Below are 26,320 nucleotides of genomic sequence, written 5' to 3'. Positions count from 1 at the left end.
CCCCTCCCCAAACCCCGCCCTCCTCAGGCTCCGCCCCCCAAAATCTCCCGCTGGTTGCGAAGAGGCACCTGGCAACCCTACTTCATATGCATAGAGGGTCCTTAGTTTATAAATTAATGCACACGGTAGGCCCCGAGGGCAAGAGGTTTGAAAATAGTCCTTTCAGAGGCGATTTGGAAGTGCAGATGTTTTGCATAGGTAGCCACCCGCTTTAAAAGGAAATGTTTTGCAGGCGCGAAGTCTCACTAACAAATTCAACCAGCTTCCTGTTTAAATCAGATCTAGAGCTTCTTGAAGTGTGTTATTCTGAATAACAGTTAAGTCAAAGTTAGGGTTGCCAAGCTCCAGGTACTAGCTGGAGATCTCCCACTATTACAACTGATCTCCAGCCGAGAGAGATCAGTTCACCTGGAGAAAATGGCCACTTTGGCAATTAGACTCTATGGCCTTGAAGTCCCTCCCCTCCCCAAACCCCGTCCTCCTCAGGCTCCACCCCAAAAATCTCCAGGTATTTCCCAACCGGGAGCTGGCAACCCTACTCAAAGGGGAAAGCAGGCATTTTGGAAATCAGATGCTCCCTTTTCGTCAAACTAGGGTTGCCAGGTCCATCTTTGCCAATGGTGAGAGGTTTTTTCGGTGGAGCCTGTGGAGGGCCGGGTTTGGGGAGGGGAGGGGCTTCAATTCCATAGAGTCCAATTGCCAAAGTGGCCATTTTCTCCAGGTGAACCGATCCCAATCGGCTGGAGATCAGTTGTAATAGCGGGAGATCTCCAGCTAGTACCTGGAGGTTGGCAACCCTATGTCAAACGTAGGAGGTTATGCTTTCATCGACTTGGGACCACGAAAGGCAATTGACATACAGGAATCCCCCCCAACACTTCTTTGAGGGCTCTTTTTCTTTGCGTTTCAGCACTGAGGCCAGTCAACGAACTATTCTGTGTTTTAAGTTTCCAAGGGGAACTGTTGTGAGAGGGCAAGGACATGTGTGAGTTTTGGGAGCCGGGCCTTGGAAACGGTGTGTGGGTTTCCACAGGCCGGTGCGGCACAGAGGGCCGGGTTCCATTCCCCCCTGTCAGCATCTCGGCCCAGGGACAGGGCGTCCCCACAGGAGGGAGAAAGGGGTTCTCCAGCGAGGCACACGGCTCTCTCCTTGGTTATTCTGGTCCTGCTCTCGGCCTCTCCAGTTACACCCTGAGATGTAAACAGGGCAAAGCAGCTTTCCCAGGCTCAGCAAAGTCTGCTGCGGCAAGGGAGAAAGAGGTCAGGAATAGAACCCAGGAGTCCTGGTACCTGGAAACCCATTCAATCGCACTCCCTTACGAGGGAGCCTAGAAGTCTGGTTTCTGCTTCATCTCTTGCTTTTCCTCCCCACCCCGCCCCATAAGGCTATTACCTCTTTTCTGGCAGCACCTCTGCCTTCAACAGGAACAGCTTTTCCAGTGCAGAGTTTAAGTGAAGTGTGTGAATTTTTAAAGGTGTTTTTTTTTTAAGAAAGGTGCAACCCTGACATTGCATGGAGAGTAGGGTTGCCAACCTCCAGGTACTAGCTGGAGATCTCCTGCGATTACAACTGATCTCCAGCCGATAGAGATCAGTTCCCCTGGAGAAAATGGCCACTTTGGCAATTGGACTCTATGGCCTTGAAGTCCCTCCCCTCCCCAAACCCTGCCCTCCTCAGGCTCCGCCACAAAAACCTCCCGCCGGTTGCGAAGAGGGACCTGATTCAATCCCCGGCATCTCCTTGGCATGCAGAAGGTCCCGTGTTCAATCCCCGGCATCTCCAGTCAAAGGGGCCAGGCAAGTAGGTGATGTGAAAGACCTCTGCCGGAGACCTTGGAGAATAGACAGTACTGACTTTGATGGACCAAGGGCCTGATTCAATATAAGGCAGTTTCATGTGTTCATGATGCAGCCCCAGCAGGCTCACTCTTCTCTGAAAATCCAGCAGCCATAATATGTCACTAAGCTCTTTCTCTAAGATTGCCAACTGATGGAGAAAGAATCTGCCCTTGTGCCTTGAACAGCTGCTTCCTTGGTAGACAGCAGCAGCTGAAACTTATCCGAGCAGGGGGAGAAACACTAGCGCCTGTAAGTGCCTGCGGAATCGGGCTTCTGTGAAAGGCACAGGAGAAGAAGCTAGGACCAAAGTTGGCAACTTGGTAGAAGCCACTGCAACTGTAATGCCTCAGTGCTGTGACCAATTACATTCTCCACCTTCTGTCTCAGAGTACCCAAGGCTTCTCTTCGTCTGCCATTGAATCCAGAGGCACTATTTAGGGAGGGCACGTGACTATTCCTCAAGAGTACCCATCTCCTGGGCCAGTTCTCTCGTTCTCTGCACTGACTGGCAGTTTTTAATTAAACGGGCCCATTCACTGGCTGGACAAGCTAACACTTCCAACGCCTTGTCTTCGGGGCGGGGGGGATAAAAAAGGAAGGGTGCCTTTTTCTCCAGTCACCAGTGCTGACCACATTGCTACTGATATTGCGAGAGATATGTTTTAAATCAACAGTGACAAACTTTATAAAACCAGTGCTGTTTTTCCCCTTTCTTTTGACAAGCGTTACCTTGAATGCATCTAAAGAGAAACCTTAAAACAACCATTTTCCTCCCACCAAGCCTACTGAAATGGCTTTCCTCCAGCTTTCCTCCAGCTCTCTCCCTCTTAGTTCTTTTGCAAGGAGAATTAGGAAGGGTGAGGGATGCCCAGCCGTCTCTTTGTAGGCCTAGGACTGGGTGACTGGAATGAGAATGCACAGCCGCTGCAGAGAGTGATGTCACACAGAGAGAGAGAGAGACACACACACACACACTACTCACATACTCTCACATACACACACACACACACACAGTGTCAGCCTGAGAACCTGGTGAGACACAACCCACCAAAACAGTCACCAAGCAGATTAATAGGCTTAACGTGAAAACATACACACACAAAGATACGCATTAGCCAGACCGCAGAGAAAGACCAGAATGGCTGTGACGACAGACCTAAACGCACACGAGGAATGATTTAAGAATCTGTTTTCTCCCGAGGACGGCACACCAAATGCCAAGACAGGAGGCACTAACCAAATCCCAAGATCACCAGCTCTCCAAAATCTACAAGATGCTGCTGGCCATGGAGACCGCTGAAGAACAAGTCAAAGCATGTATGATAAAATGGATGCAGAACTTTGGAGAAACGATCCCAATGCAAGAATGGGAGAGGATGTGGAACTCCGACATCGAATTCTCAAAGTCCCAAGACGTCCAAGAAAACTGGTATAAAATGTTCTACCGATGGTATCTGGCACCCACAGACAATGTTCAGATCCAACCAAGCGAATTGCTGGAAATGCTCTGAAACAGAAGGAACCTTTTACCACCAATGGTGGACCTGCAAAAAGGCCCAGGAATATTGGAAGTGAATACACACAGAGATCCTGGAAATGCTTCAGGTGGATTTCAAACTAAACCCGAAGTTCATGCTCTTAGGAACAGTACCGACCCAGATACAGACCATGCAAAAAGAAGCGTTCCAATATGCGGTGACTGCGGCGAGAGTTCTATATGCAAGATACTGGAAAAACAAGGAAACTCCAAAAAATATCTGAATGGATCACAAAAATGATGGAATACGCAACGATGGCAAGACTGACCGACCTAATTCACAGAACGCAACTAGAAGAGCACCAACAAAAGAGGCGGCCATTCTACAAGAAATACGGATGAGAACTGGTCTAGGCCACCGTCAAACCGCAAGGACAGTGCATCCGTGGCCCCACCCTAGCCACAGCAGGAAGAATTTGCGATTTTTACTATGAGACAGACCAAACGCTCTCTTATAGACAGACAACATTTCAGAACAAAAACTTAGCAATGAACTGTGTAGATTTACATGGAAGTACCGCCAGGCGTAAAACTGGATGTGGGTCGAGAGACCACAACACACGCACCGCTTCCCTATTCCCCATGCCTTACCCCCCCCTTTTTTCACCCTCCACCCGTCACTCTCCAATATCTCTAAAAGACCAATGATAACTGGTTTTTATTTTCCTCTGTTGTTTTTATGTAGACGGACCTTAGGAGCCCCGTGGCGCAGAGGGGTAAGCTGCAGGATTGCAGTCCAAAACTCTACTCACGACCTGAGTTCGATCCCAACGGAAGTCGGTTTCAGGTAGCCGGCTCAAGGTGGACTCAGCCTTCCATCCTTCCGAGGTCGGTCAAATGAGGACCCAGCTTGCTGGGGGTAAAGGGAAGATGCCTGGGGAAGGCACGGCAAACCACCCCATCAACAAAGTCTGCCTCGTAAACGTCGGGATGTGACGTCACCCCATGGGTCAGGAATGACCTGGTGCTTGCACAGGGAAATTTTACCTTACCTAGATGGACCTTGCCAGGCATGGATACAAGACGAACTGCAAAATCTTCCCCATTTGCCTCTTCCCTTTTTTCTTTTTTCTGTACCCCTCTTAAAAATGAATAAAATCTTTATTTAAATAAATAAATTATTAAAATAAATAGCAACACACAGGGATGAAACATCACACAAAAATGCAAAAACTGCGTAATAAACAAAGGGATGTGGATGGTCTGTACTAAATGTGACAGTCTAAAAAAGACAATTTGTAAATAAAGAGGTATTTAAATGCTTTGTAAATAAAGGGGTATTTTGTATTTTTTTAAAAAGCAATGATAACAGTCGCCCACATTTGCATAACGGGAATCCCACCTGCAATAAACAGGATCAACTCCCGCTTAATGTCGTCGTTACAGAGTCATATAAAGAAATCACTTTCACTATCCAATTGCCTAAGCCTTTACAAACTTGGTATGCAGCCAAACCTAAGGTGAAAGCAAACGAGGAAATGCTACATTAGGTAGGGATGCCAGCTAGGGTTGCCAACCTCCAGGTAATACTACAAAGAAACAGCACTGTGGTTCCAAAATGAAAAAAATTATGCCAATTCTGAATGTTATGACAATGATTTATCTCACAATCCTGATTGTATGCATACGAGATCCAAAAACAGAAGACAATGGGTGAAAACGCATGGTCACTTTATCCTCCTTTAATCCCTGTTTTAGCCAGGATCGAACACACATTAGGTGAAACGCATGCATTCGATCCTGGCTGAATCCTGGTTGAAACAGGGATTAAAGGAGGATAAAGTGACCATGCGTTTTTGCCCATAATGTAACAAAAGTACAATATACACAATAAGTAGTAAAGTTTTAACTTACAAATTGAACCAGCAATTGTACCAAATGTTTAAGGTTCCAGCTATACATATAGTAGCTATTGCACCAAAAATGCCATAGGATTGGAAGGAGATAATAAAGTCCCAGCTATACATATGGTGGTTTACTACACCAAAGATGCCATAGGATTCCAATAAGGATGGGTTTCCGGTACTTTGGAAGGTAGCCTCTGTAGCATTGTACCCCGCTGGGGACGTCTCTGTCCTCCCCAGGCTCAATCCTCAAATCTCCAGGAGTTTCCCAACCTGGTTCTGGCAACCCTACTCCCCCCCATCCCCCATCAGTGGCCAGGGGGGCCTGGCAACCCTAACATCAGGCAGATTTCAAACCGGTCACCTGAATAAATCCAAAACAGCAGAAATAATCTTGCAGGCATCAGCCCTACGACAAAGAAAAGCACCGAGGCATAATGAATCAGAAGTCAACCCCACTGTGTTCAGTGGAGCTTCCTGCTGCGTAAACCAAGCATTGGATTGCAGCAATATCCCATTGTTAGTTCGCCTGAATACAACCACATCCTCGTTCATGCTGACTCCTGCACTCTTACAGTAAATGGCTTTACTTGTTTTCCTTTGTTGCAGAATGCTCTCCCAAAAGGTTGCCAACTTTTGATTTAATTGGTACTTCAGTTTGAGGACAGAGTCAGAGCAGAGCCCGGTGGGTAAGAGGAATGGGCAGCCTTGGACATGAAGGGTTAGGGGCAGAAGTAGCGTTGCCAACCTTCAAGTGATGGCTGGAGATCTCCCGCTATTACAATTGATCTCCTGGTGACAAAGATCAGTTCCCTTGGAGAAAATGGCGGAGGAGGAGGAGAAGAAGAGTTGGCTTTCATATGCCGACTTTCTCTACCACTTAAGGGAGACTCAAACCGGCTTACAATCACCTTCCCTTCCCCTCCCCACCATAAACACCCTGTGAGGTAGGTGGGGCTGAGAGAGTTCAGAGAGAACTGTGACTGGCCCAAGGTCACCCAGCTGGCTTCATGTGTAGGAGTGGGGAAACTAGATTACCAGATTAGCATCACCAGATTAGCATCACTAGATTCTCCAGATTAGCCTCCACTGCTCATGTGGAGGAGTGGGGAATCAAACCCGGTTCTCCAGATCGGAGTCCACTGCTCCAAACCACCGCTCTTAACCACTACACCATGCTGGAAGGAGGAATCTGTGGCATTATACCCCATTGAAGTCCCTCCCCGCCCCAAATCCCACCCTCCTCAGGCTCCACCTCCAAAATCTCCAGGAATTTCCCAACCTGGAGCTGGCAACCCTAGGCAGAAGTGAGGTTGGATCAGGGATGGAAACTGGTGGGGTTACAGACAAAGCCCAGGAGAACCTAGCAGGAGATAAGGCCTGCAGAATCTGGAACCCACTAGGTCTTCGGAACATAGTTTGGGTTACCTGACAGACCAGTGAAACAGCAGTTGGCAACCTTGACAACATGCTCACCTTGCCCTTCAAATTCCTCCTCAAAATTTACCTTTCCGGACAAGTCTTTGGCCTACTCAGATTCGATATTCCCAACTGAACAGAAGGTTTAACAACTGGAAACTTAACAGCAGCACTTGGCCATTTCTGACTCTTGCTTAACTCCCCTTCCCTTTGGTGTTTACCCCTGGGAAATTTTTAGATTGCAAGCTCCATAAATTGAAACCCTGTTGGTTATTCTCTAAAGTGGTGGTCTTAAACCTTTACATATTTAGGACCCACATTTAATCTCTGTTGGTTATTCTCTAAAGCGGTGGTCTTAAACCTTTACATATTTAGGACCCACATTTAATCTCTAGGCAACAGCCAGGACCCACTGGGCAGAAAGGATGGGGCTAGGGTTGCCAATCTCCAGGTACTAGCTGGAGATCTCCTGCTACGGGAGATCTCCAGCCTTTCCTCTATTGGCTGGAGTCAGTTGTAATAGCAGGAGATCTCCAGCTAATACCTGGAGATTGGCAACCCTACTGTGGGCAGGGGCTCCAGTGCTTTGGATAGGCAGAAATTCAGTAGGGAAAGCCTTCACAGAAAGAGATGTGGTAGCAGAATGATGCCTTACGTATAGTTCCATGGTAATTCAAAAAGATCTTTCTCTTTCTTTCTTTCTTTCTTTCTTTCTTTCTTTCTTTCTTTCTTTCTTTCTTTCTTTCTTTCTTTCTTTCTTTCTTTCTTTCTTTCTTTCTTTCTTTCTTTCTTTCAGATTGCAGCCACTAGGGCTGCTGTTTAGAGGGGGAGAACAAAGGGGCTTTTTAACCCTTTCCTCATGCTGCTGCCCCGTCATCCCATCCAAGATGCATTTAATCATCAGTGAGGGGGAATACAGGCCCAGAACATTTAGTTTGTTTAATTAGTGCCTGTCTGTGTAGCTGCGGTTAAAGGCATGGGACTTTTGCCAAGGGGTGGAAGAAAAGGTGCCTGCTTGAAGAGGGTGACAGACTTTTACACCGTTTCGTTTTAACGAGTTGGCCGTCTATCCTGCAACTCCCTCTGGTGTCCATTGCATCTCATAGCTTCTGGAACAAACGGGCTGGAAGAAACAAATTAAGGCTCAGGAGAGGCAAAAACGCATGGGAGGGTTTGCCTTGGATTTGCCACTCTCTAAATGCACATTTCCCCCCAGCCAAATTCAGCACGGAATGAACAGAAAAACAAGACATGCTCTGGGTTGGATAAATATATTTTATACTGAAATGCATAGGTGAATCCATTAGTCTATGGTACTGGCTACAAGGAACCACAAGCCAAAGGAAAGGAAGTGTGTAGGACAGATTATTCCCAAACCAGGGAAGCGGGGAGCAAAGTGAGCAGGTTGAGGCAGGAAACTGATGGAAGACTGATGGGCTGGAGAGATCAGGAATACCTGGAAGAAAAAGAGCTACAGAAGAGAGTCTAAGAAGGACGTCCTGACTCAGGGCAATCACAAAGCTTTCCGTTGTGCTGAGAAACCTGCTCGCCTCCCAGTGAACCCAGGCGTTCTGCTTCCCACCATCCATTGTGCTATCCCCAGACTGCCTCAGGTAGTTGAAAAAATATGTGTCGCTTCGAACCCCACGAGTGTACCCAACCCAGAGCCTCGCTCCCTCCCATATTTCATTGATGGCCTGACTAGCTGACAAGGCCCATGTAGAACACCTATGCCCTCAATTTCATGCATTGCTCACTCACCCAGGCCTACCAAACTCATAGCTTCCTTCACTCTGGGCCAGGCCTCCCTCACAGCCTATTATGTACTTGATAAACCCTCTCTGCAGCCGTCCAGAGAGGGAGACCCAAGGCCTGAACCAGGTGTGGCTGGCTAGCATCACATGAACACATGAAGCTGCCTTATACTGAATCAGACCCTTGGTCCATCCAAATCAGTATTGTCTAGTCAGACCGGCAGCGGCTCTCCAGGGTCTCAGGTGCGGTCTTTTGCATCACCGACCTGCCTAGTCCCTTTAACTGGAGATGCAGGGGATTGAACCTGGGACCTTCTGCATGCCAAGCAGATGCCCTGCCACTGAGCTATGGCCCTTCCCCACACGAATGCATGGTCAGAGGCTTAATCTAGCTTCAGAAAACTTCAGTTTGAGACGGAATAATCAAAACAGGGCTGCTGGTGCAGCAGCTCCAAGACTGGGAGTCTTGTTCCTTGAGGCAAAGGGGACAACGGCTCAGCGTTCCACCAAGTGCACAAACATCCTACTTAACAGAATCATTTTTTTTGCCCCTTCCGTTGCCAACTCAGGCACAGTTTACATATGACTTTTGACACTGTAGTAGCAGCCAGAAGAGCAATTTTAACCTAGTCAGACTAACACAGAAAACATTTTGTTTGAACATGCCCTCTTATGGCAAAAGCTGGTATTTACTGCATCCAGGCTGCTTCCACACCGCAGTTTCCCCTCCACAGTTGCTTCCAAATTGGGGCACTTTTTATTTGGCGCATCCACTCAAGGTTGTCCTCTAACCATCCTCCTTCCAGGTTTGCCCCTTCCTCCAGCTTCACTACAATGCTGTCCGAGTCTGTTATTGCACCATCTGGATGCATTTGCAAAGGTCCCACCCCCTTTGGTACCATTCTCCAGAATGGCCATGCTGGATCAGACCAAGGTCCATCAAGTCCAGCAGTCTGTTCACACAGTAGCCAACCAGGTGCCTCTAGGAAGGCCCACAAGCAAGACGACTGCAGCAGCATTATCCTGCCTGTGTTCCACAGCACCTCATATATTAGGCATGCTCCTCTGAGCCTGGAGTTAATAGGTATGCATCATGACTAGTATCCATCTGGACTAGTAGCCATGGATAGCCCCGTCCTCCATAAGAACATAAGGAAAGCCCTCCTGGATCAGACCAAGGTCCATCAAGTCCAGCAGCCTGTTCACACAGGGGCCAACCAGGTGCCTCCATGAAGCCCACAAACAAGATGACTGCAGCAGCATTATTCTGCCTATGTTCCACAGTACCTAATATATTAGGCATGCTCCTCTGATCCTGGAGAGAATAGGTATGCATCATGACTAGTATCTATCAGTCCCCCACAACTGCCATTTTCTCTGCCATGCTGCCAGAGGGCTTTAAAAAATTGGTTATGGCTGTAAAGCCATAACTCTAAATGTTATAACAATTAGAGATGTTCAAACAAGAATCCTGGCAGCACAGCAGAGGGACAGCAGCCCCGATGGGCTGGCGGCTGGAAAGAGTGCAGAAAATTCCCTTGTGGGAGATCCGTTGCTAGTGCAAATGCCCCTGCATTTTCACCATTGCTGTGAGCAACTGGAGAATCCTCACTATGTGGAAGCAGCCCCAGAAAAACTTGAGATTGATGGGTTTTCCCCTCAGGCAGCGCATACCAACCTTTACGGTGTAAAGTGCCATCAAGTCACAGCCAACTTATGGAGACCCCATAGGGTTTTCAAGGCAAGAGACGTTCGGGGCGGTTTGCCATCACCGGCCTCTGACCAAGCTTTATATCATGCAAAAATTCCCATGTCAATAAGGTGAAAAATCAAGACTGAGCTTATCTAGACTCTGGTCATTTAAGCACAGCTCTGGAGAATGAGGAGGGTGGGGTTGGGGGCTGAATGCGCTATCTTCAGTTTACCACACCTCAAGTTTTAAAGCTGGAAAGAGATTGCCAGGTACAGCTTGGGAGAACAAATGCAGGTTGGTGGGTATCCATTTAGGGATAACAGAGATTTCGGAAGATACATATATCTCAGTAGTAAATAAATAAATGTATAGTATTCATATAATAGTCCATGCACCAAAGGGGGGGGGGGGTCGCATTCGGACATGCTTTGTTACAGACGAAGGGAAATATTTTCTCCTCAGTGTCTGGTGTCTCCGTCTTCATCATTGCTTCCTTCTAAAGTTTTATTCCCGACAGGTGAGAAGGGAGGCCATCTTAGAGAAAACAATCGAGGGGGTCTGTGAAAGGGATTGAGCCAATGAAAAGAGGTGAAGTCAGTGGAGTGAGGAATTATGGGGAAAAGAGGGCTGGTTAGCTTTACGTAGGAGTTTTGTGGGGACAGACTTACCTCGTGTAAAGTTAGGAAAAGGAGTTACGGGTAGATATATCATGTTCTTACACTGTAGCACGTGGGACATGAAAAAGCACCACGGAGCTGCACCTTGTTATAGGATCTGGGTATGGAAGAAGGAACTGGGATTGAAAGGGTTACAGGGAATTATTGGAATGGTCAGTTTTTAGAGGCTTGGTTGGGATATTGCCTAATATTTTCTCCTATGGAAAAATCACTTTAAAACAGCACCTGCTCAAGATCAAGAGTAGCACATTAGCTACTCTTTAACATTTTTAACCCCACAAAAACATACGTTTGACTCAAGGCAGATAATTTAAAAAGAGTAGGTTTTCATGCCCCTCACACACAAACATCTGGAGTAGTGTGAGAGGGTGCTTGCCTGGTCCTACGTCCTGTCCCTTCTCTGGTTGGTGGGCTGAAATATTAGAACATCAATATTTTAATTATTGTGACTACACTGTGCATTCTCAGGAACCCCCCTGGAAACTAGTAGCTGGAAGAAAGGGGGGTTGAAGGAAGGAGGCATCCAGCTCAGAAGCACTCGTTCTTGATTATGCTAATAACTTCGGCCGGGCAGATTTATCACCCCACACCCCGCTAGTATGTCACACTCAACAGAGAAGGAAACAGCCAAATTGCTGGAATGTAAACTCTACCTTTGAGAAAGGAAGGGACAGTGAGGTGAGGCGAGGGAGAAAGACAGACGTTAGTTAAACTCAGGACCTGGAGGAAGAAGCTCTCGTAGCTTTCAGCTCCTCGGATAGGCCCCAGCCGTTGCCGAAGAATTCCATCTTGTCCACACGGCAAGGGGCAATAGGGAGCACTCCCAACCATGAAGGTGAAGGTAATGCTGAGCTTTAAATTACTGCAGCTTCAAGTAAAGCTAGCCTGTCCTAACTAAACATCGCTAAGGATAAGTTCCGAATATAGGGGAAAGGGACTGAACGTTTTCACTTTTTCTTTGTTTCCTTGCTCAGCCCGAATGCTTGAACAAAATATGTATATTCTTTTTCATGTATTAAATTTTCTTATATTTTGAATGCTTTAAGCCTGATCTCTGGAAAAATACCATCCCTATTCGGTCTTGCCACCTCAAGTTTGTTAACAGAGAGGTGAAGTGTGTAAGCTCACCATTCCTGGACCGTGCTAGCTCAAGTATGCAACGTTGTAATAGATTGCCCACACACATACTTGTAGGAGTGTAGCGGGAGGCACAGCAACTAGGTAGAGCTTCTAAACAGCAACGCAGTTACAGTGTGCTAGATGTTCAACTCTGTTTAGCATGAGATACTTTCAGGGTTATTGGTGGCAGTGGGGCTACCAGGTTTGCTTGGGCACTCCTCAGGAGCAAGGAGAAGGGGTGGTATCTCCAAGCAGTTACCTGGGATGGCCACAGGGTTTTTCTGACCTCCCAGGAGCCAACCAGAAAGAATAGGGAAGGGCTTGCAAATATGTTCCTTCACCCCAACCTGAGCCAATATGGCATCCTCCTTGGCCCTTGGATTTAAATAGTAGCCAGTCAGCTGCTCCTGCCTCTAAACTGACCCTCTCTTATAGGACGTCTGAGCTCAGGTTCAGCATCTCCATCACCTTAGCAACAGCAGAGTCATCCCACCCTGTTCCCTCCCTATCTGTGCTAGCCTGCCTTAGGCAATGAGTTATGTTGGCAACCAGTGCAGCTTCAGTCAAAAGACAAAGTGAGCTGCAGCTCCAGACAGCTTCAGTGGCTTGCAATGGTTTAGGTGGGGGGCTTGTGTCAGTCATCAGCCTAGTGGCTTCACCTGGCCCCACAGGAGCTGGGAACCATGGCACTTTGGGTATCTGTGGGTGGCAGAATGCAACTTTCTGGTCCTAATCCCTGCCCCTTCTCTGGTGGGCCAAAATATTACAGATTCCTCTTTTGTCACAGGGAACGTGCCTGTCTTACAGTAGATTCTCAACTTATTCACTAAAGAAACTGAACCCTGCTGAAGAAAAAAGCCAGGGTTCAAATTGTATGGCCATTTGTAGAGGATGAGACACCCGATTTGTCTAAGTGCCTCTGCGCATGCCTTTGGATTTCATACAACCCTGTTTAATCATGCTGTTATTCAGCCCGCCTTCCAAAGCTTTGCTGTCATGTAAACTAGGAACCAGGGTAGCAAGAGAGGGCATAAGTGGCTTCTAGGCAAGCCTGATCTGGAGAACCGGGTGGACTCTGATCCGGAGAACCGGGTTTAATTCCCTACTCCTACATATGAGCAGCGGATGCTAATCTGGTGAACAGGGTTGGTTTCCCGGTTCAGGTTTATCAGGTTGCTATGGAAAGGCACTCTGCCTGTGTCCAGAGGCACTCATATTTACCACTACCTGATGTGTCCCAGGGCTAGGGTGCCAGATCCTGCTTGAGAGCCAGTGTGGCGTAGTGGTTAAGAGTGGTGGTTTGGAACAGTGGACTCTGATCTGGAGAACTGGGTTTGAATCCCCACTCCTCCACATGAGCGGCAGAGGCTAATCTGGTGAACTGGATTTGTTTCCCCACTCCTACACACAAAGCCAGCTGGGTGACCTTGGGCAAGTTACAGCTCTGTTAGAGCTCTCTCAGCCCCACCTACCTCACAGGGTGTCTGTTGTGGGGAGGGGAAGGGAAGGTGATTGTAAGTCGCTTTGATTCTTCCTTAAGTGGTAGAGAAAGTCAGCATATAAAAACCAACTCTTCTTCTTCTTCTAAGCCGCCACCCTCAGTCCCTTCTATAAATTAAGCACCCAGCACCTTTCCAAGGCCCCTAGCCAAATTTTCCAAATTTTAAATTATGCAGGGGCAATCCCATAGCTAGGCAAGTTGCCATTATTCCTAAATACCCCCTATATTAATGCCAGCACAATTTGCCTAGCTTTTGTAAACACAACTCTCAGTTGAACGGGGGGAAGTTCAAAAAGGTGAAATGCAAATATTCCTAATTCGTCTGCCATCTGTCTCTCACACAGGCCATATATAGTACATTTCTTTCTTATCCCTGCTGATTTGGTTTCACCTCATGGAGGAAAGGAGGATGGAAGCAACACACTTGGAGGAGATGGCGATAAAATATTTTAAGGGGTCTTGGTTAGGGTTGGAGTCATGCTCTCGAGAGCAGAGATCTATGGGCGAGGTTCGGCTTAGGGCTGTGTCAGGGTCAAAGGTTATCTGGGTGAAGGTCGTCACACTAGGGAAGTAGGGGAAGGGAGCATCCCTGTGGGAGAGAGGGGCAGGCTGGTAGGGGAGAGGCTCCCCCTCCGCAATGTGGACGGGTGTACAAATTCAGGGTTAATGTAGGTGAACCCCTGGAATTCACTCTGGTCGATGCTGGCAAGGACCAGTTGGTCTGGAGGCGTCAGAGCTGGCGGCGCTCGGGTGAAGAACTTGTCAAAATTTTCCCCACTCCGGCCACACTGGAGGAAGGAGAAGGGAGAAAAGGGGGAAAGGGTGGAGGGAAAAGAGAAAAGGAAGCATTATAGTCTCAATCTTTCTGTTTAACCTGCCTTTTTAACTTGCTCACTTTTTGTTTAATTTCCGTCCTCAACCCCCACTTTTTAATTTGCTAATGTTCCAAGGAAAGTTAAACTATTTAATGACATTTCTAAAATCAGAATATCACATGCAAATGCTGAATTCTTAGCGAAGGTATTATTCAATTCTCTGTTGACCTCCCAAGTCTTATTTACCAGATCTTGGTTTATGCTCAAGAAGAAGAGCTGATAAGATTTCAACGCGACGATTAAAGCCTCCAAAAGCAAAAATTTCACATTTTAAAGATTGTTATATTTACATCTCGGGACAAGAAAACGGGGTATTAAGTAGGACCATTTTCATGTTGTTTCAGTTCTAAAGACATTTCAATGTCACAATGCAGGAAGCTTTAATGAAACTCCATGCCAAGTGAGATCAGTAGTGAAGGAAAGCGACATTTTAAAACAAAAAAAAATTGGCATTTCAGAAGCATCACGCTTGGATCTTCCATTTGTTGCAACTATGAGATCATCTTGCCATTTTAAAGATTTGGAGGAGAAGTGGCAAGAATGGAGATGGGGAAGCAGAACAGAAAATAAAGTTATCTTGGCCACTGTAGGGTTTTCCCCCTTTGTGCATGATAAATGTGTGAACAGATGTAAATCTTAAAGAGGCGGTTCAGATACAGCTGTATGTTCATGCAGAAACACATGTGCCAACAGAGAAGTAATGTGATAGCAAAGCATATGTGTGGCAATGCACCTGTGAACAAATATGTGAGCATGTACAGGAGATTGTGCCTAAATTAATGTATCTGTAGCCATGCGTGCACCCGTACAGGCTGCATTTGTTTGGATGAATGAGACAATATGAGCATCTGCATGCATGCATGTACACAACAGACAACGCCGGCCTGCTTCGCAGAATGTGCCTGATTGAGGGGGAAGCCTTAACGTTACTCACTGGCCTTGGGATGAAGGGTGGGACGATTTCCAGATTTTCCAGTCGCTCCCAGTCCATCCAGCGGAAAAAGCAATGCTCTCGGATATCCCGTTCCCCTTCAGGCCCTGATCCCAGGCGCTTCAGCGGATGCTTGGTCAAGAACTGGGGCAGGAGAGAGAGAGAGAGAGAAGTTTGCTGCCTTCTGAACCCAGGAACCCATGAAGCTGCCTTCTACTGAATCAGACCCTTGGTCCATCAAAGTCAGTATTGTCTACTCAGACCAGCAGCGGCTCTCCAGGGTCTCAGGCAGAGGTCTTTCACATCACCTACTTGCCTAGTCCCTTTAACTGGAGATGCTGGGGATTGAACCTGGGACCTTCTGCATGCCAAGGGAGGTGGTGAGGTGGTGAGCTCCACCTCACTGGCAGTCTTTAAGCAGAGTCTGGACAAGCACTTGTCAGGGATGGTCTAGGCTGACCCTGCATTGACTCACCCCTTTGCAGATGGAGACAGCCTCTCGTGAAAGAGATTTGGGATAGGACACCGTATGTTCCATGATGGACTGGAACAGTTCGTCCTCATCTTCTCCGTCAAATGGGGGCTGCAGGTAGAGAGAACAGGGAAAACGAGCTTGATGTATTCCCTTCCCGGTTTAGTTCTTACTGTGCAGTACTGTGATACAAACCCAGGGCCCAGCTGCTATGATCTGATTCATGTATGAAGTCAAGGTCGCAAAAGATGTTGCAAACACAAAGGAAAAAACACATGCCTCTCCCACAGGTGTATCTAAGGACACACGGGGAATGCACAAGTTGCATTTCCTCCTTCCATGCAAAGGAAGAATTGAACATCTTGGCTATAAGGATAGCCAAAGACACAAGGTCCTGAAAGTATATACAAAGGCACCATAAGTGAAGCCTCTCTTATCCAAAATAATGTGTCACCCTAAGCAGGTTTACTTAGAAGTAAGACCCATTGAATTCAATGGGACTTACTCCTAAACGCATACCTTAAATGCATAACTCCATCTATCTCTTTCTCATTGAATTCTAGCATCCCCTTGGAACATAGGACCTTCTAGGTCCTGAAAGATCTAGTAAGATCTATTTTCTTTAGAATCCACTCCAGCCCCCTCTTACTACATCCATGCTCCTTAGAATGGATCTAGTAAGAGGGGGCTGCAGTAGAATCAGGCATATTGTAACAAACTCGGATCCTGATCACGGTGGCACAGTATATACCTACACAACAAAGGGAATGGTAATGTATTTTAATGACTGCAGATATCCTCTTTGTGGTTTTGTTCAAGTGCCCATAAAAGTTCGCAAGAAATTACCACCACCATCCCCACTCATGGTAGGAGGAAGAAAAAGAAAGTACACATGAAGCTGCCTTACATTGAATCACACCCTCGGTCCATCAAAGTCAGTATTGTCTACTCAGACAGGCAGCGGCTCTCCAGGGTCTCAGGTAGAGGTCTTTCACATCACCTACTTGCCTAGTCCCTTTAACTGGAGATGCCGGGGATTGAACCTGGGACCTTCTGCATGCCAAGCAGATGCTCTACCACTGAGCCAAGGCCCCTCCCCAAAGTATAGCATTGAGATGTTGGGAGGGAGAGAGCCACATACAGAGTTTGCTGAGCTGTTGTTGAAGCACCTTATAAAGCATCCCTGTTTGAACAGCGTTCTAATCAGCCACTTAAACACGAGTCCCTTGTAGATTGTAGCCATCACTGAAAAAACAGTTTCATCAAGATCCGTCGTCCGCTGTTGTCCTTGCTTATCATAAAGCCTCATCACCAGACTTGGCAGCAATTTCCTCCAAATACCCAAAAGACAGCCTTTGAATTAGAATGGATAGTTGGGGGGGAGAGGGAACTCTGCCTGGAATAAACTCACCTGCCCGGCCAGCATCTCGTAAAGGAGGACACCATACGACCACCAATCCACTGATTTCCCATAAGGCTGGTAGGCGATAATCTAAGATGGGGATAAAGAGGAGGTGAAAAAGCTGAAAGCCACAAGCCCCAGGTCCTTTGTGAAAGAAATGGGGTCAACTGGGGCAAAGCGCTGTTTGTTTGTATTACATTGCTGTTATTGCATTGTTTTTAATTGCGGGGTTTGCCTTGAGTTCCTGCAGACTATAAATGAAGTAAGTAAAAACAAAAACAAAAATCGTTCGCTGATTGACGGATCCATTCATTCTATATCCCATTCCAAAGGCTCTGAAGGCCAAGCTAGATGGCAAAGGAGACTCCTCCAACACTTAAAACCTATACTAAAATAACTGGAGGCAACACAATAACATTCAAATAAAAACTAAACGCTATTATATAAGCGACAACAACAAAAAAATAAGAACAGGATAACGGTCGCCAAGAAGCATTTCTCAGCAGCATTCCCAAAAGAGCTCCTAAAAGACCTCCATGCACCTAAAACATCAAAATAGTTTCAAAGCTCCTCCAAAATAAAAGAGAAAGGTTCTGCCGGAAGGCCAAAAGAGAAGGGGCCAACTGCATTCTAAAAGGCAGGACGTGCCACAGTTTGGGGGCCACCACTGAAAATGCTCTGCCATAAGAACTCACCAACCTTGCCACGGACAGGGCAGGCTCTCAAAACAGGGCCTCAATAGTTGATTTCAAGCCCCCAGCTGATACATATGGGGTTGCAGACAATTATTTAGGTACTTTTGAGCCAACGGTTTAGGGGTTTCCCTCCCCTCAAGATTCAGCGTGACCCTTTGTGGTAAAAATTGGATTCCGCACACATTACTTATAGATAAATGGACCAGACATGAAAATAAACACGCATGGATTGGCTCCTCTGTCACATCAAGTTTGCCCGGAGTGCAGGGCATAGAAGGTAGAAATCAGGACTTCACAATTTTCAGAAATAAAGGTTGGTATTTACATATGTGGTTAGAATGTCCTAGGGTTAAACTTTTTTGGGAAATGATTTTGAAGAGAATAGAACAGCTTTTTAAAATCAAGATTAATTTGGATATAGACGTGCTATTTATGGGCGCAGTGGGACAACAAAGAATAACTGGAAATGCCCAGGAACTTTGTAAAGCTATGATCCTAGCAGCACAAGCCACAATAGCAAAAGGCTGGAAAGAAGCAAACAAATGGACTTTTGAATGTTGGAATGACTATTTATATGAATATATACAATCAGATATTGTTGCACAATTGACTAAAGATTCACCGTGGGATAGTAAAATAAGGGAAATAAAGGACAAGTGGTCTCTGTACCTGAATTGGATAAAATGCGAGGAAGTCAACCCTAATACAACTAAGAAATTTAGGAACTTGTGCTCCTGGTTAAAGATTTCGGTGTGAAAATGTGCGGGAGGGGGGAACAAAAAAATGTATAACATAGTATGGATTTGAAAATAATGTAAAACCTAATGACATTAATAATAATTAAAAAAAATTTTTTTCAGAAATCTAAACATTTTCGAAATGGGCCTGGAAAGGATGACTCCTGGTCTTTCTTGGTAAGGAATTTAGATTAGAGTAGAAGGAACCTAAGAATTGTTATTTTTTGGAAGACACTGGCGGTCAACTGAGAAGGACGAGGGAGATAAAAAGCTAGGAGCATTCTGTACCTCTGGAGCAATGTAGTCCGGCGTTCCGCAAAAGGTCCGGGTGGTCACACCAGGAACGATGTTTTCTTTGCACATCCCAAAATCCGTGATCTTTATGTGACCATCGGCGTCCAGCATGACATTGTCCAGTTTCAAATCTCTGGGCAGGAAAGAGAGCGCACAAACAATTGGAATGCTGTCTCCACTAGAGGGTGGTAGATTACAACTAGGATTATATGACTCAAGCGGACCATTTGGGAACTGGGCAACGGTGATCTTGGTGTCGCGAGGGGAACCTGCTAGTGTGGGTTAGAGAATTATGTAAAGGAGCGGTGCAGGGAGGAAGAAGTAGGATCCAGAATCCTGAGATTCTTGGTGAGAGGGAATTTCTAGCCACACCGGAAGGACTAGTCATGATGCACACCTATTCTCTCCAGGATCAGATGAGCATGTTTATTATATTAGGCGCTTTGGAACACAAGCAGGATGGTGCTGCTGCAGCCGTCTTGCTTGTGGGCTTCCTAGAGGCCCCTGGTTGGCCAGTGCACACAAGACTGCTGGACTTGATGGGCCTTGGCCTGATCCAGCACGGCCTTTCTTATGTTCTTATGTCTGGGAGCCAGGATTTCCGAGACTCTCATTCAGGTGAAGGAAGGCACGTACTCACCTATAAATAATTCCCTTGTTATGCAAAAAGAACAGACCAATTGCAATTTCAGCAGCATAAAACCTGTAACAGGAAAGACGGGGGGGGGGGGATGAGAGAATAGCAATTATGCGATATTAGTCACATCATCCAAAGGAATGCTGTGTTAACATTCAAAAAATACTGGCTGGAGTATGACAGCCTTTCAAGAGAAGCCTGTGTCTGGGAGCTTTTCCGGGCATTACTTTTTTCCTGTAGGCATGCTTTGTGATAATGTTCGAACGGCAGCCAGAGCAGTTTTCATTCCCGGTACAGGCATCAAGTATATATGTTGGCTTCCTGCTGTACATGTGTGTGTGTGTGTGTGTGTGTAAAGTGCCGTGAAGTCGCAGCCGACTTATGGCGACCCCTTATGGGATTTTCAAGGCAAGAGACTAATAGAGGTGGTTTGCCGGTACCTTCCTCTACATAGCAACCCTGGTATTCCTTGGTGGTCTCCCAATACTAACCAGGGCTGACCCTGCTTAGCTTCTGAGATCTGACGAGATCAGGCTAGCCTGGGCCATCCAGATCAGGGCCCTGCTGTACATACCCGGTTTTAAAATATCCACATTTATAATTAATTAATTAATTAATTTTATTTGCTGCTAGCATGCCTAATAAAACAGGTAAAACAGAAACTGACCATACAGAGTAGATGTTTACAACCAAGGCCAACAAAATTAGCAATCACCCAGTTTTACATTTCCGCAGATTAAGGAAGTACATTAAGGCGACGTAGCTTCATTGCTACTGCACAATATTTTGCGACCTGGGTGGTAGGGTTGCCAACCTCCAGGTAATAGCTAGAGATCTCCTGCTTTTACAACTGATCTCCAGCCAATAGAGATCAGTTCACCTGGAGAAAATGACCGCTTGGGCAATTGGACTTTGGCACTGAAGTCCCTCCTCTCCCAAAACCCCGTCCTCCTCAGGCTCCGCCCCAAAAACCTCCCGCTGGTGGCGAAGAGGGACCTGGCAACCCTACTGGGTGGTGATTGGTGAGCTGTCTCCCAGCAGAAAACCTTTTGGTCCATCCACCCTCACCACCAGAGCCCATTTCTCTAATGAAAGGGTCAATAATATTGAAGCGGGCTGACTTGTAGAGGGGACATCTAAAAAATACATGCTCAATGGTTTCCAGCTCCCCTGTGTTACACGGGCAAAGTCTCTCCACCCTGGGGATCTTCTTAAATCTCCCTTCTAGTATGGCAGATGGTAGGGCTGCACATCTGGCCAGTGTATAGGCCATATCCACATTTATGCCACTCTTCGCACATTATTGTGGACATGGGCTTTTTGACATGAATATTAACACTCCACTGAAGTCAATACTGTAATATGCATAAGCAGTCATACTTGTAAACATATAATAGCACTATCAATGGCACCTGGCATTTAGCAGAGTAAGAATAAAGAAACAAATCCAGGGAGCGTACAATTTATAATATGACACAGGGGAAGAAAATGGAGAAGAGAATAAACAGGGGGGAAATACGTGTTTCGCTCAGTTGTACATACTTAAGCTTTATTTTCATTAGGGGATACAGATTAAGGACTAATAACACTTGAGGCTTAGGAGGTATGAAGTAGTACTGAAAATACATACAAATGTAATGGGGAAATTTACCAACCCAGGTCGGGAACAGAGAGATGCAGGTATTTTTAAGGTGAAAATAGACCAGGCACAAAAGATCAGTGATTAGGATCTTTCACAGTTTTGTAGAAATCAGTTAGTGATCCACTTCCCCCAGGTGGCTGGTTTGAAGACCAAGAAATCTTCCCTTTTCCTTGATTGGAGGAAATCCCTTTCCCACAATTTAAATAGCTTCTCCAAAGCTACAAAATTAGTTGCACTGTCAAGCAGTTTTGCAGGGGGAGGGTATTTGTTTCATGGAAAAGGCGCCGAAGGAAAGGGTTAAAGAACTTCCTTCCCCCCACCTCCCACCTCCCAGCAACCCAATGCCTGTGTCTACTAAAGAGCTTTTTAAAACAAAACCAAGAAAGATCCTCATGAGATCTTTCCTCTAGTTTGGCTTTCAGCTCTTTGACGAGGGGTCCTTCTTTCCTTATCATCCTCACATGGCATCTGCCAGTAGTTTCAGAGGCGGGAGCCCCTTGCAGAAGAAGCCACAAGCAGCATTCCTATTTTTTTCCAAGTGTTGCATGTTACTTCCCATTGTTCATTCATAAAGACGTACAAAGCCCGTGTCTTTTTCTCCCTTACAACAACTGGATGCAGGTTGTCAACTCAAAAAGCCGCTCAGTTACACAACTAAATTGGAGTATAAGAAGAAGAAGAGTTGGTTTTTATATGCCAACTTTCTTTTACCACTTAAGGAAGAATCAAACTTCAATTCCCTAGAGTCCAATTGCCAAAGTGGCCATTTTCTCCAGGTGAACTGATCTCTATTGGCTGGAGATCAGATCTCCAGCTAGTACCTGGAGGTTGGCAACCCTACCCATGCCTTTGCTCCTCTTGGGCTATGCAGAGTGAGGACAGGGATACAGTTGGGGCAGTGGGCCCTTTGCTGGTTTGGAGGCCCTAGCAAATGCCCGACCTCACCATCCTCTAGTGCCGACCCTGCTCTTGGTATCTCGGCCGATTTTTTAAAAGCATCCCTTGGGTGCAATCACCACCCTCTGTGGGACGCTGATGACCCATGGGTTTGTTTCTATTATTAAATAACAATAAAAATGTAATTCAAAAAAAAAAGGAAGAAACACATTCCCAATCAAGGTTCCAGAGACTCACGTACATCGCATGAGGTTCCTTGAATTTCCCAACCTGCTGGATGTGGTACATGAGGTCTCCTCCATTGACATATTCCATAACAAAATAGAGCCGGTCCTAGAAGAAAAAGACCATGGGGGGATGTGTCTGTTACCACAACACGCTGGCAAAGTAGAGGGCTCCCTTAACAGAGGATGTCCCCTTCCCTCTCGTCCCCCTGCTATTCCAGGTAGGAAGCTGTGGTGTTTACCGCAGTTTGGAAAGTGGAATGCAGCTGGGTCAGGAAATGTGGACGTTCCCCCATGGCCAAGACCCGCTTTTCCACCATGGTACATTCCACATCATCGTCCTGGATTATCACATCTTTCTTGAGGATCTTGATGGCAAACAGCTCCTCTGTTCCACGTCGCTCCGCCAGCATCACCTGTAGGGAGAGACCACCACCGTCCTTTGATTTTATTACACCATTTGTGTAATTATCACACCCTTCCTCCAAAGAGTTTAGGGTTTCATATATACTCTATCTTTAATCCTTGTGACAAGCCTCTGAGATTATTTAGACTGAGAAAGAGTGAGCTCCATGGCTGAGTGGAGATGTGAAACCAAGTGACATACTGTGTATGTGTTAAGTGCCATGAAGTCGCTTCCGACTCATGGTGATCCTATACACACATGAACACATGAAGCTGCCTTATACTGAATCAGACCCTTGGTCCATCAAAGTCAGTATTGTCTACTCTGACCGGCAGCGGCTCTCCAGGGTCTCAGGCAGAGGTCTTTCCCATCACCTACTTGCCTAGTCCCTTTAACTGGAGATGCCGGGGATTGAACCTGGGATCTTCTGCATGCCAAGCAAATGCTCTACCACTGAGCCATGGCCCCTCCCCAAATCAATGAATCAATATCCTTCAAAAGGTCCTATCATTAACAGCCTTGGTCAGGTCTTGCTAACTGAGGGCCGTGGCTTCCTTTATTGAGTCAATCCCTCTCTTGTTGGGTCTTCCTCTTTTCCTACTGCTTTCAACTTTTCCTAGCATGATTGTCTTGTCCAGCGCCTCGTCTTTTCATAATGTGACCAAAGTATGATAGCCTCAGTTTAGTCTACTGTGACATATTACAACATAGTGGACACCCAGACTGTCAGACATGTGTCTGGAGTGCTGTACTGGGAACTCAATTCCCAAAAGCACAGGGGCATGATTCAGATTGGGACTACAGTACAGGGGAGGAGGAGGAGCCCCTGATCAGCACATACTGTTTTCATGATGGCCATTTATGCACGGGGGGGGATTTGCCTTGGATTTGCCACTCTCTAGATGCACATTTTTCCCATGCAAATTCTCAAAACTCTGCATGGGGGCTTATTGTTGAGTTTGGAGAATTTGGATGGGGAAAATGTGCATCTAGAGAGCAGCAAATCCAAGGCAAAACCTCCCATGCATAAATGGCCGATGTGAGATGGGTGACTCCCTGGTAAGCACAGAAATGCAGAATTGAATTTCATGGAAGAAAGGTGGGATTTGCATAACAAATAAATGAAGTGGTTTTCATTCAAAGCTTTCCAAGAGTACTTGAGCCAATATGGAAACATTGCTTAATTGCAACTTAAAAAAAATGAAAACAAATCTCTGATAGAGGGTCACTCCAGCACAGCAGAAGGGATTGCACAGCTAAGAAAGGAGAAAGGGAAAGAAAAGTAAAAAAGCTTCTCAAAACAGTGAGTGCTGCAGTTGGAGAGGCCATGATTCACATGTGCATGCCTTTCTCACACCACATTCTCGCATGTGAGCACTCCCCAGAGCATGCATTCTATCACCATGCATGGATTTGCCTCCGCACAATACACCCACCCCATTCCTCTACCCTGCCCAGTGGCAGGCACCCACCTTGCCAAAACTGCCTTTGCCCAACACCATGAGAAAGTTGAAGTCTGACATGTGGAAGCGGTTGGTGCCAAAGAACGTGCCACGCTTGGAGTCCGTCGGGCTCGGAGACGGCGATAAGCCGGGGCCATGGCAAACCTTCTGTAGGGCAAATGGGGCAGCGGGGAGGAAAATAAACACAGAGGTGGACAGTTGAGAATGGCCCCTACTAGCTCAGAGTAAAGGGTGTGAGAACTGGTGCCGCGCATTCTGGTGTACCTATGCCACAGCGGCACACTGACTTTGATATTAGCATGCCCCCAGATGTGCAGCCCCTTGCTGGCATCATTGGAATGGGGAGGAGCAGAACTGTTCTAACAAGTACACACAAACCTTGAAACTCTGCCCAAATTCCCAGCAGGGCACAAGAGTTTGGGAAACTTGTGCATGAGTGCATGAGCTGCAGAGCAGTTCTGGCACATGTTCAGATACATTCTTTAAAGCAAGTAATGTCGGCAGTTTGTGGAGAGCTCAGTGTGAGAGTACCACAGAAGAAGAAGAATAAGAATAAGAATGGGTTTTTATACTCCGACTTTGCCTTTTTTAAGGAGACTCAAACCAGTTTACAATCTCCCTCCCTTCCTTTCCCCACAACAGATACCTTGTGAGGCTGAGAGAGACCCCAAGAGAACCGTGACTAGCCAAAGGTCACTCAGCAGGCTTCATGTGGAGGAGTAGGGAAACCAACCCGGTTCACCAGATTAGAGTCCGCCACTCATGTGGAAGAGTGGGGAATCAAACCCGGTTCTCCAGATTAGAGTCCACCACTCTTAACCACTCTACCATGCTGGCTCTCAGGGGGCCTCATCGCAGAAATCTCAGGAGTTCTCTCTCTCCTCCTCCACCCCTTCCTGTCTCCTCCTGGAGAATTCAGAAGTAGAAGCAATTAAAATCAGGCAAAGTGTGCTTAAGAACCCACAATAGCTAACGAAATAGAGAATGAATACTGTTTGATCCTGCAGTCTGAATACATGTTTGTTTATTTATTTTTCCTTCTAGTTTTAGCCTCTGTAATTTTAGGATATTATTAGGATATTATCAAGCATTCTAATTATACCCACAGTTAGTATTTGCTCGGATATTAATTAGTTATGCACTCTGATAATCTTGCCATTTTTAACCATTTTAACCATTTACCCATTTTTAATAGCAAATCTATTTTGTATTTGTTTTTATCCTATGCTATTTAACTATGCAAATTTGTCTTATTTTATGGTCTATGACTGCAAATAAATTATTGATTGATTGACGTTCTTATTGGCAACAAGGTTAAAACTCTGCCTCTTCCCATTCTACCAGGAGACACAATAGAAGAAACTACACACCTCATATAGCTCCAGAGGGAAGTTGCAAGCCTGCTAAGAAAAAAAACATAACAAATTAAGTAATGCCCATGCAAATTTTGACCCATCCCTTGGTCTGAAATTCTCTGTGTGCGTGTTCAAGTACAACCACCAGGTCACCCTCCCTCCAGATCCTAAGAGAAAGCGGTCCTTAGGTATGCCTTCCATCAGAGGAGTGCCCCCTAGCTGTGGAGTTGTGTCTGCTCTGTGGTTGGACTGGACTTGGCACATGGTTGGGAGGGGGGGCTGGGGAAGTGCCAATCCAAACAGCGTCAGGGTGAGCCACGAGGTTACCTCGAATTTCTGCAGCAGCCCACAGTTTTCTGCATCAGCCACGGGGACACTATAATATTCGCCCTCCTCCTGATTGAGCAATTTGTACCTGGGACAGCGACGCAGACAGGGACATTGGGCAGGAGAAAAGACGGGAGATGAACAAGAGGAGGGAGCGGGCAGGAAGATGGCGGCAGGAGAGGGAAGCGGAAGGAAAAGAGAAAGGCAGCGTGGATGGGAGGAGAAATAAGAGAGATGTAAAGGGTTAGACAGTTTTATATGGCAGCGGGTGGAGCAGATAGATAGATTAGAGAGAAGGAGAGGCACAGAGAGAGAGAGAGAGAGATGATAAAGATAATAGAGAGAGATGATAAAGATGATAGAGATGATAAAGATGATGATGATGATGATGAAGATAGATAGATAGAGAGATAGAGAGATAGATGATAGAGAGAGAGATGATAAAGATGATAGAGATGATAAAGGTGATGATGATGATGGATGAAGAGAGAGAGAGAGAGAGAGAGAGAGAGAGAGTGAGAGAGAGAGATGATAAAGATGATAGAGATGATAAAGGTGATGAAGATAGAAGATAGAGAGA

At 46.3% G+C, this 26,320-nt stretch overlaps 1 protein-coding gene across 1 annotated transcript in view; it reads right to left on the bottom strand.

The window, feature by feature from the left end:
* Positions 1 to 13,752: 13,752 nt before the first annotated feature.
* PRKCG (protein kinase C gamma) overlaps positions 13,753 to 26,320 on the bottom strand; it is a 45,236-nt gene continuing 32,668 nt past the window's right edge. The window contains exons 8-18 of the mRNA XM_056863129.1: positions 25,741 to 25,828; positions 25,429 to 25,458; positions 24,068 to 24,205; positions 22,432 to 22,605; positions 22,207 to 22,298; positions 19,430 to 19,492; positions 18,784 to 18,922; positions 17,073 to 17,153; positions 15,665 to 15,772; positions 15,193 to 15,333; positions 13,753 to 14,171 (exon numbers count right to left, since the gene is read on the bottom strand). Coding sequence (XP_056719107.1) covers positions 13,941 to 14,171; positions 15,193 to 15,333; positions 15,665 to 15,772; positions 17,073 to 17,153; positions 18,784 to 18,922; positions 19,430 to 19,492; positions 22,207 to 22,298; positions 22,432 to 22,605; positions 24,068 to 24,205; positions 25,429 to 25,458; positions 25,741 to 25,828 — 1,285 coding nt within the window. The 3' untranslated portion in view covers positions 13,753 to 13,940. The remainder of the gene's footprint in view (positions 14,172 to 15,192; positions 15,334 to 15,664; positions 15,773 to 17,072; positions 17,154 to 18,783; positions 18,923 to 19,429; positions 19,493 to 22,206; positions 22,299 to 22,431; positions 22,606 to 24,067; positions 24,206 to 25,428; positions 25,459 to 25,740; positions 25,829 to 26,320) is intronic.

The sequence above is a fragment of the Euleptes europaea genome, chromosome 18 (assembly GCF_029931775.1).
Source record: "Euleptes europaea isolate rEulEur1 chromosome 18, rEulEur1.hap1, whole genome shotgun sequence".
NCBI lineage: Eukaryota > Metazoa > Chordata > Lepidosauria > Squamata > Sphaerodactylidae > Euleptes > Euleptes europaea.
The sequence above is the reverse complement of the archived record's forward strand: the minus strand, read 5'-3'. Positions and strand labels throughout refer to the sequence as shown.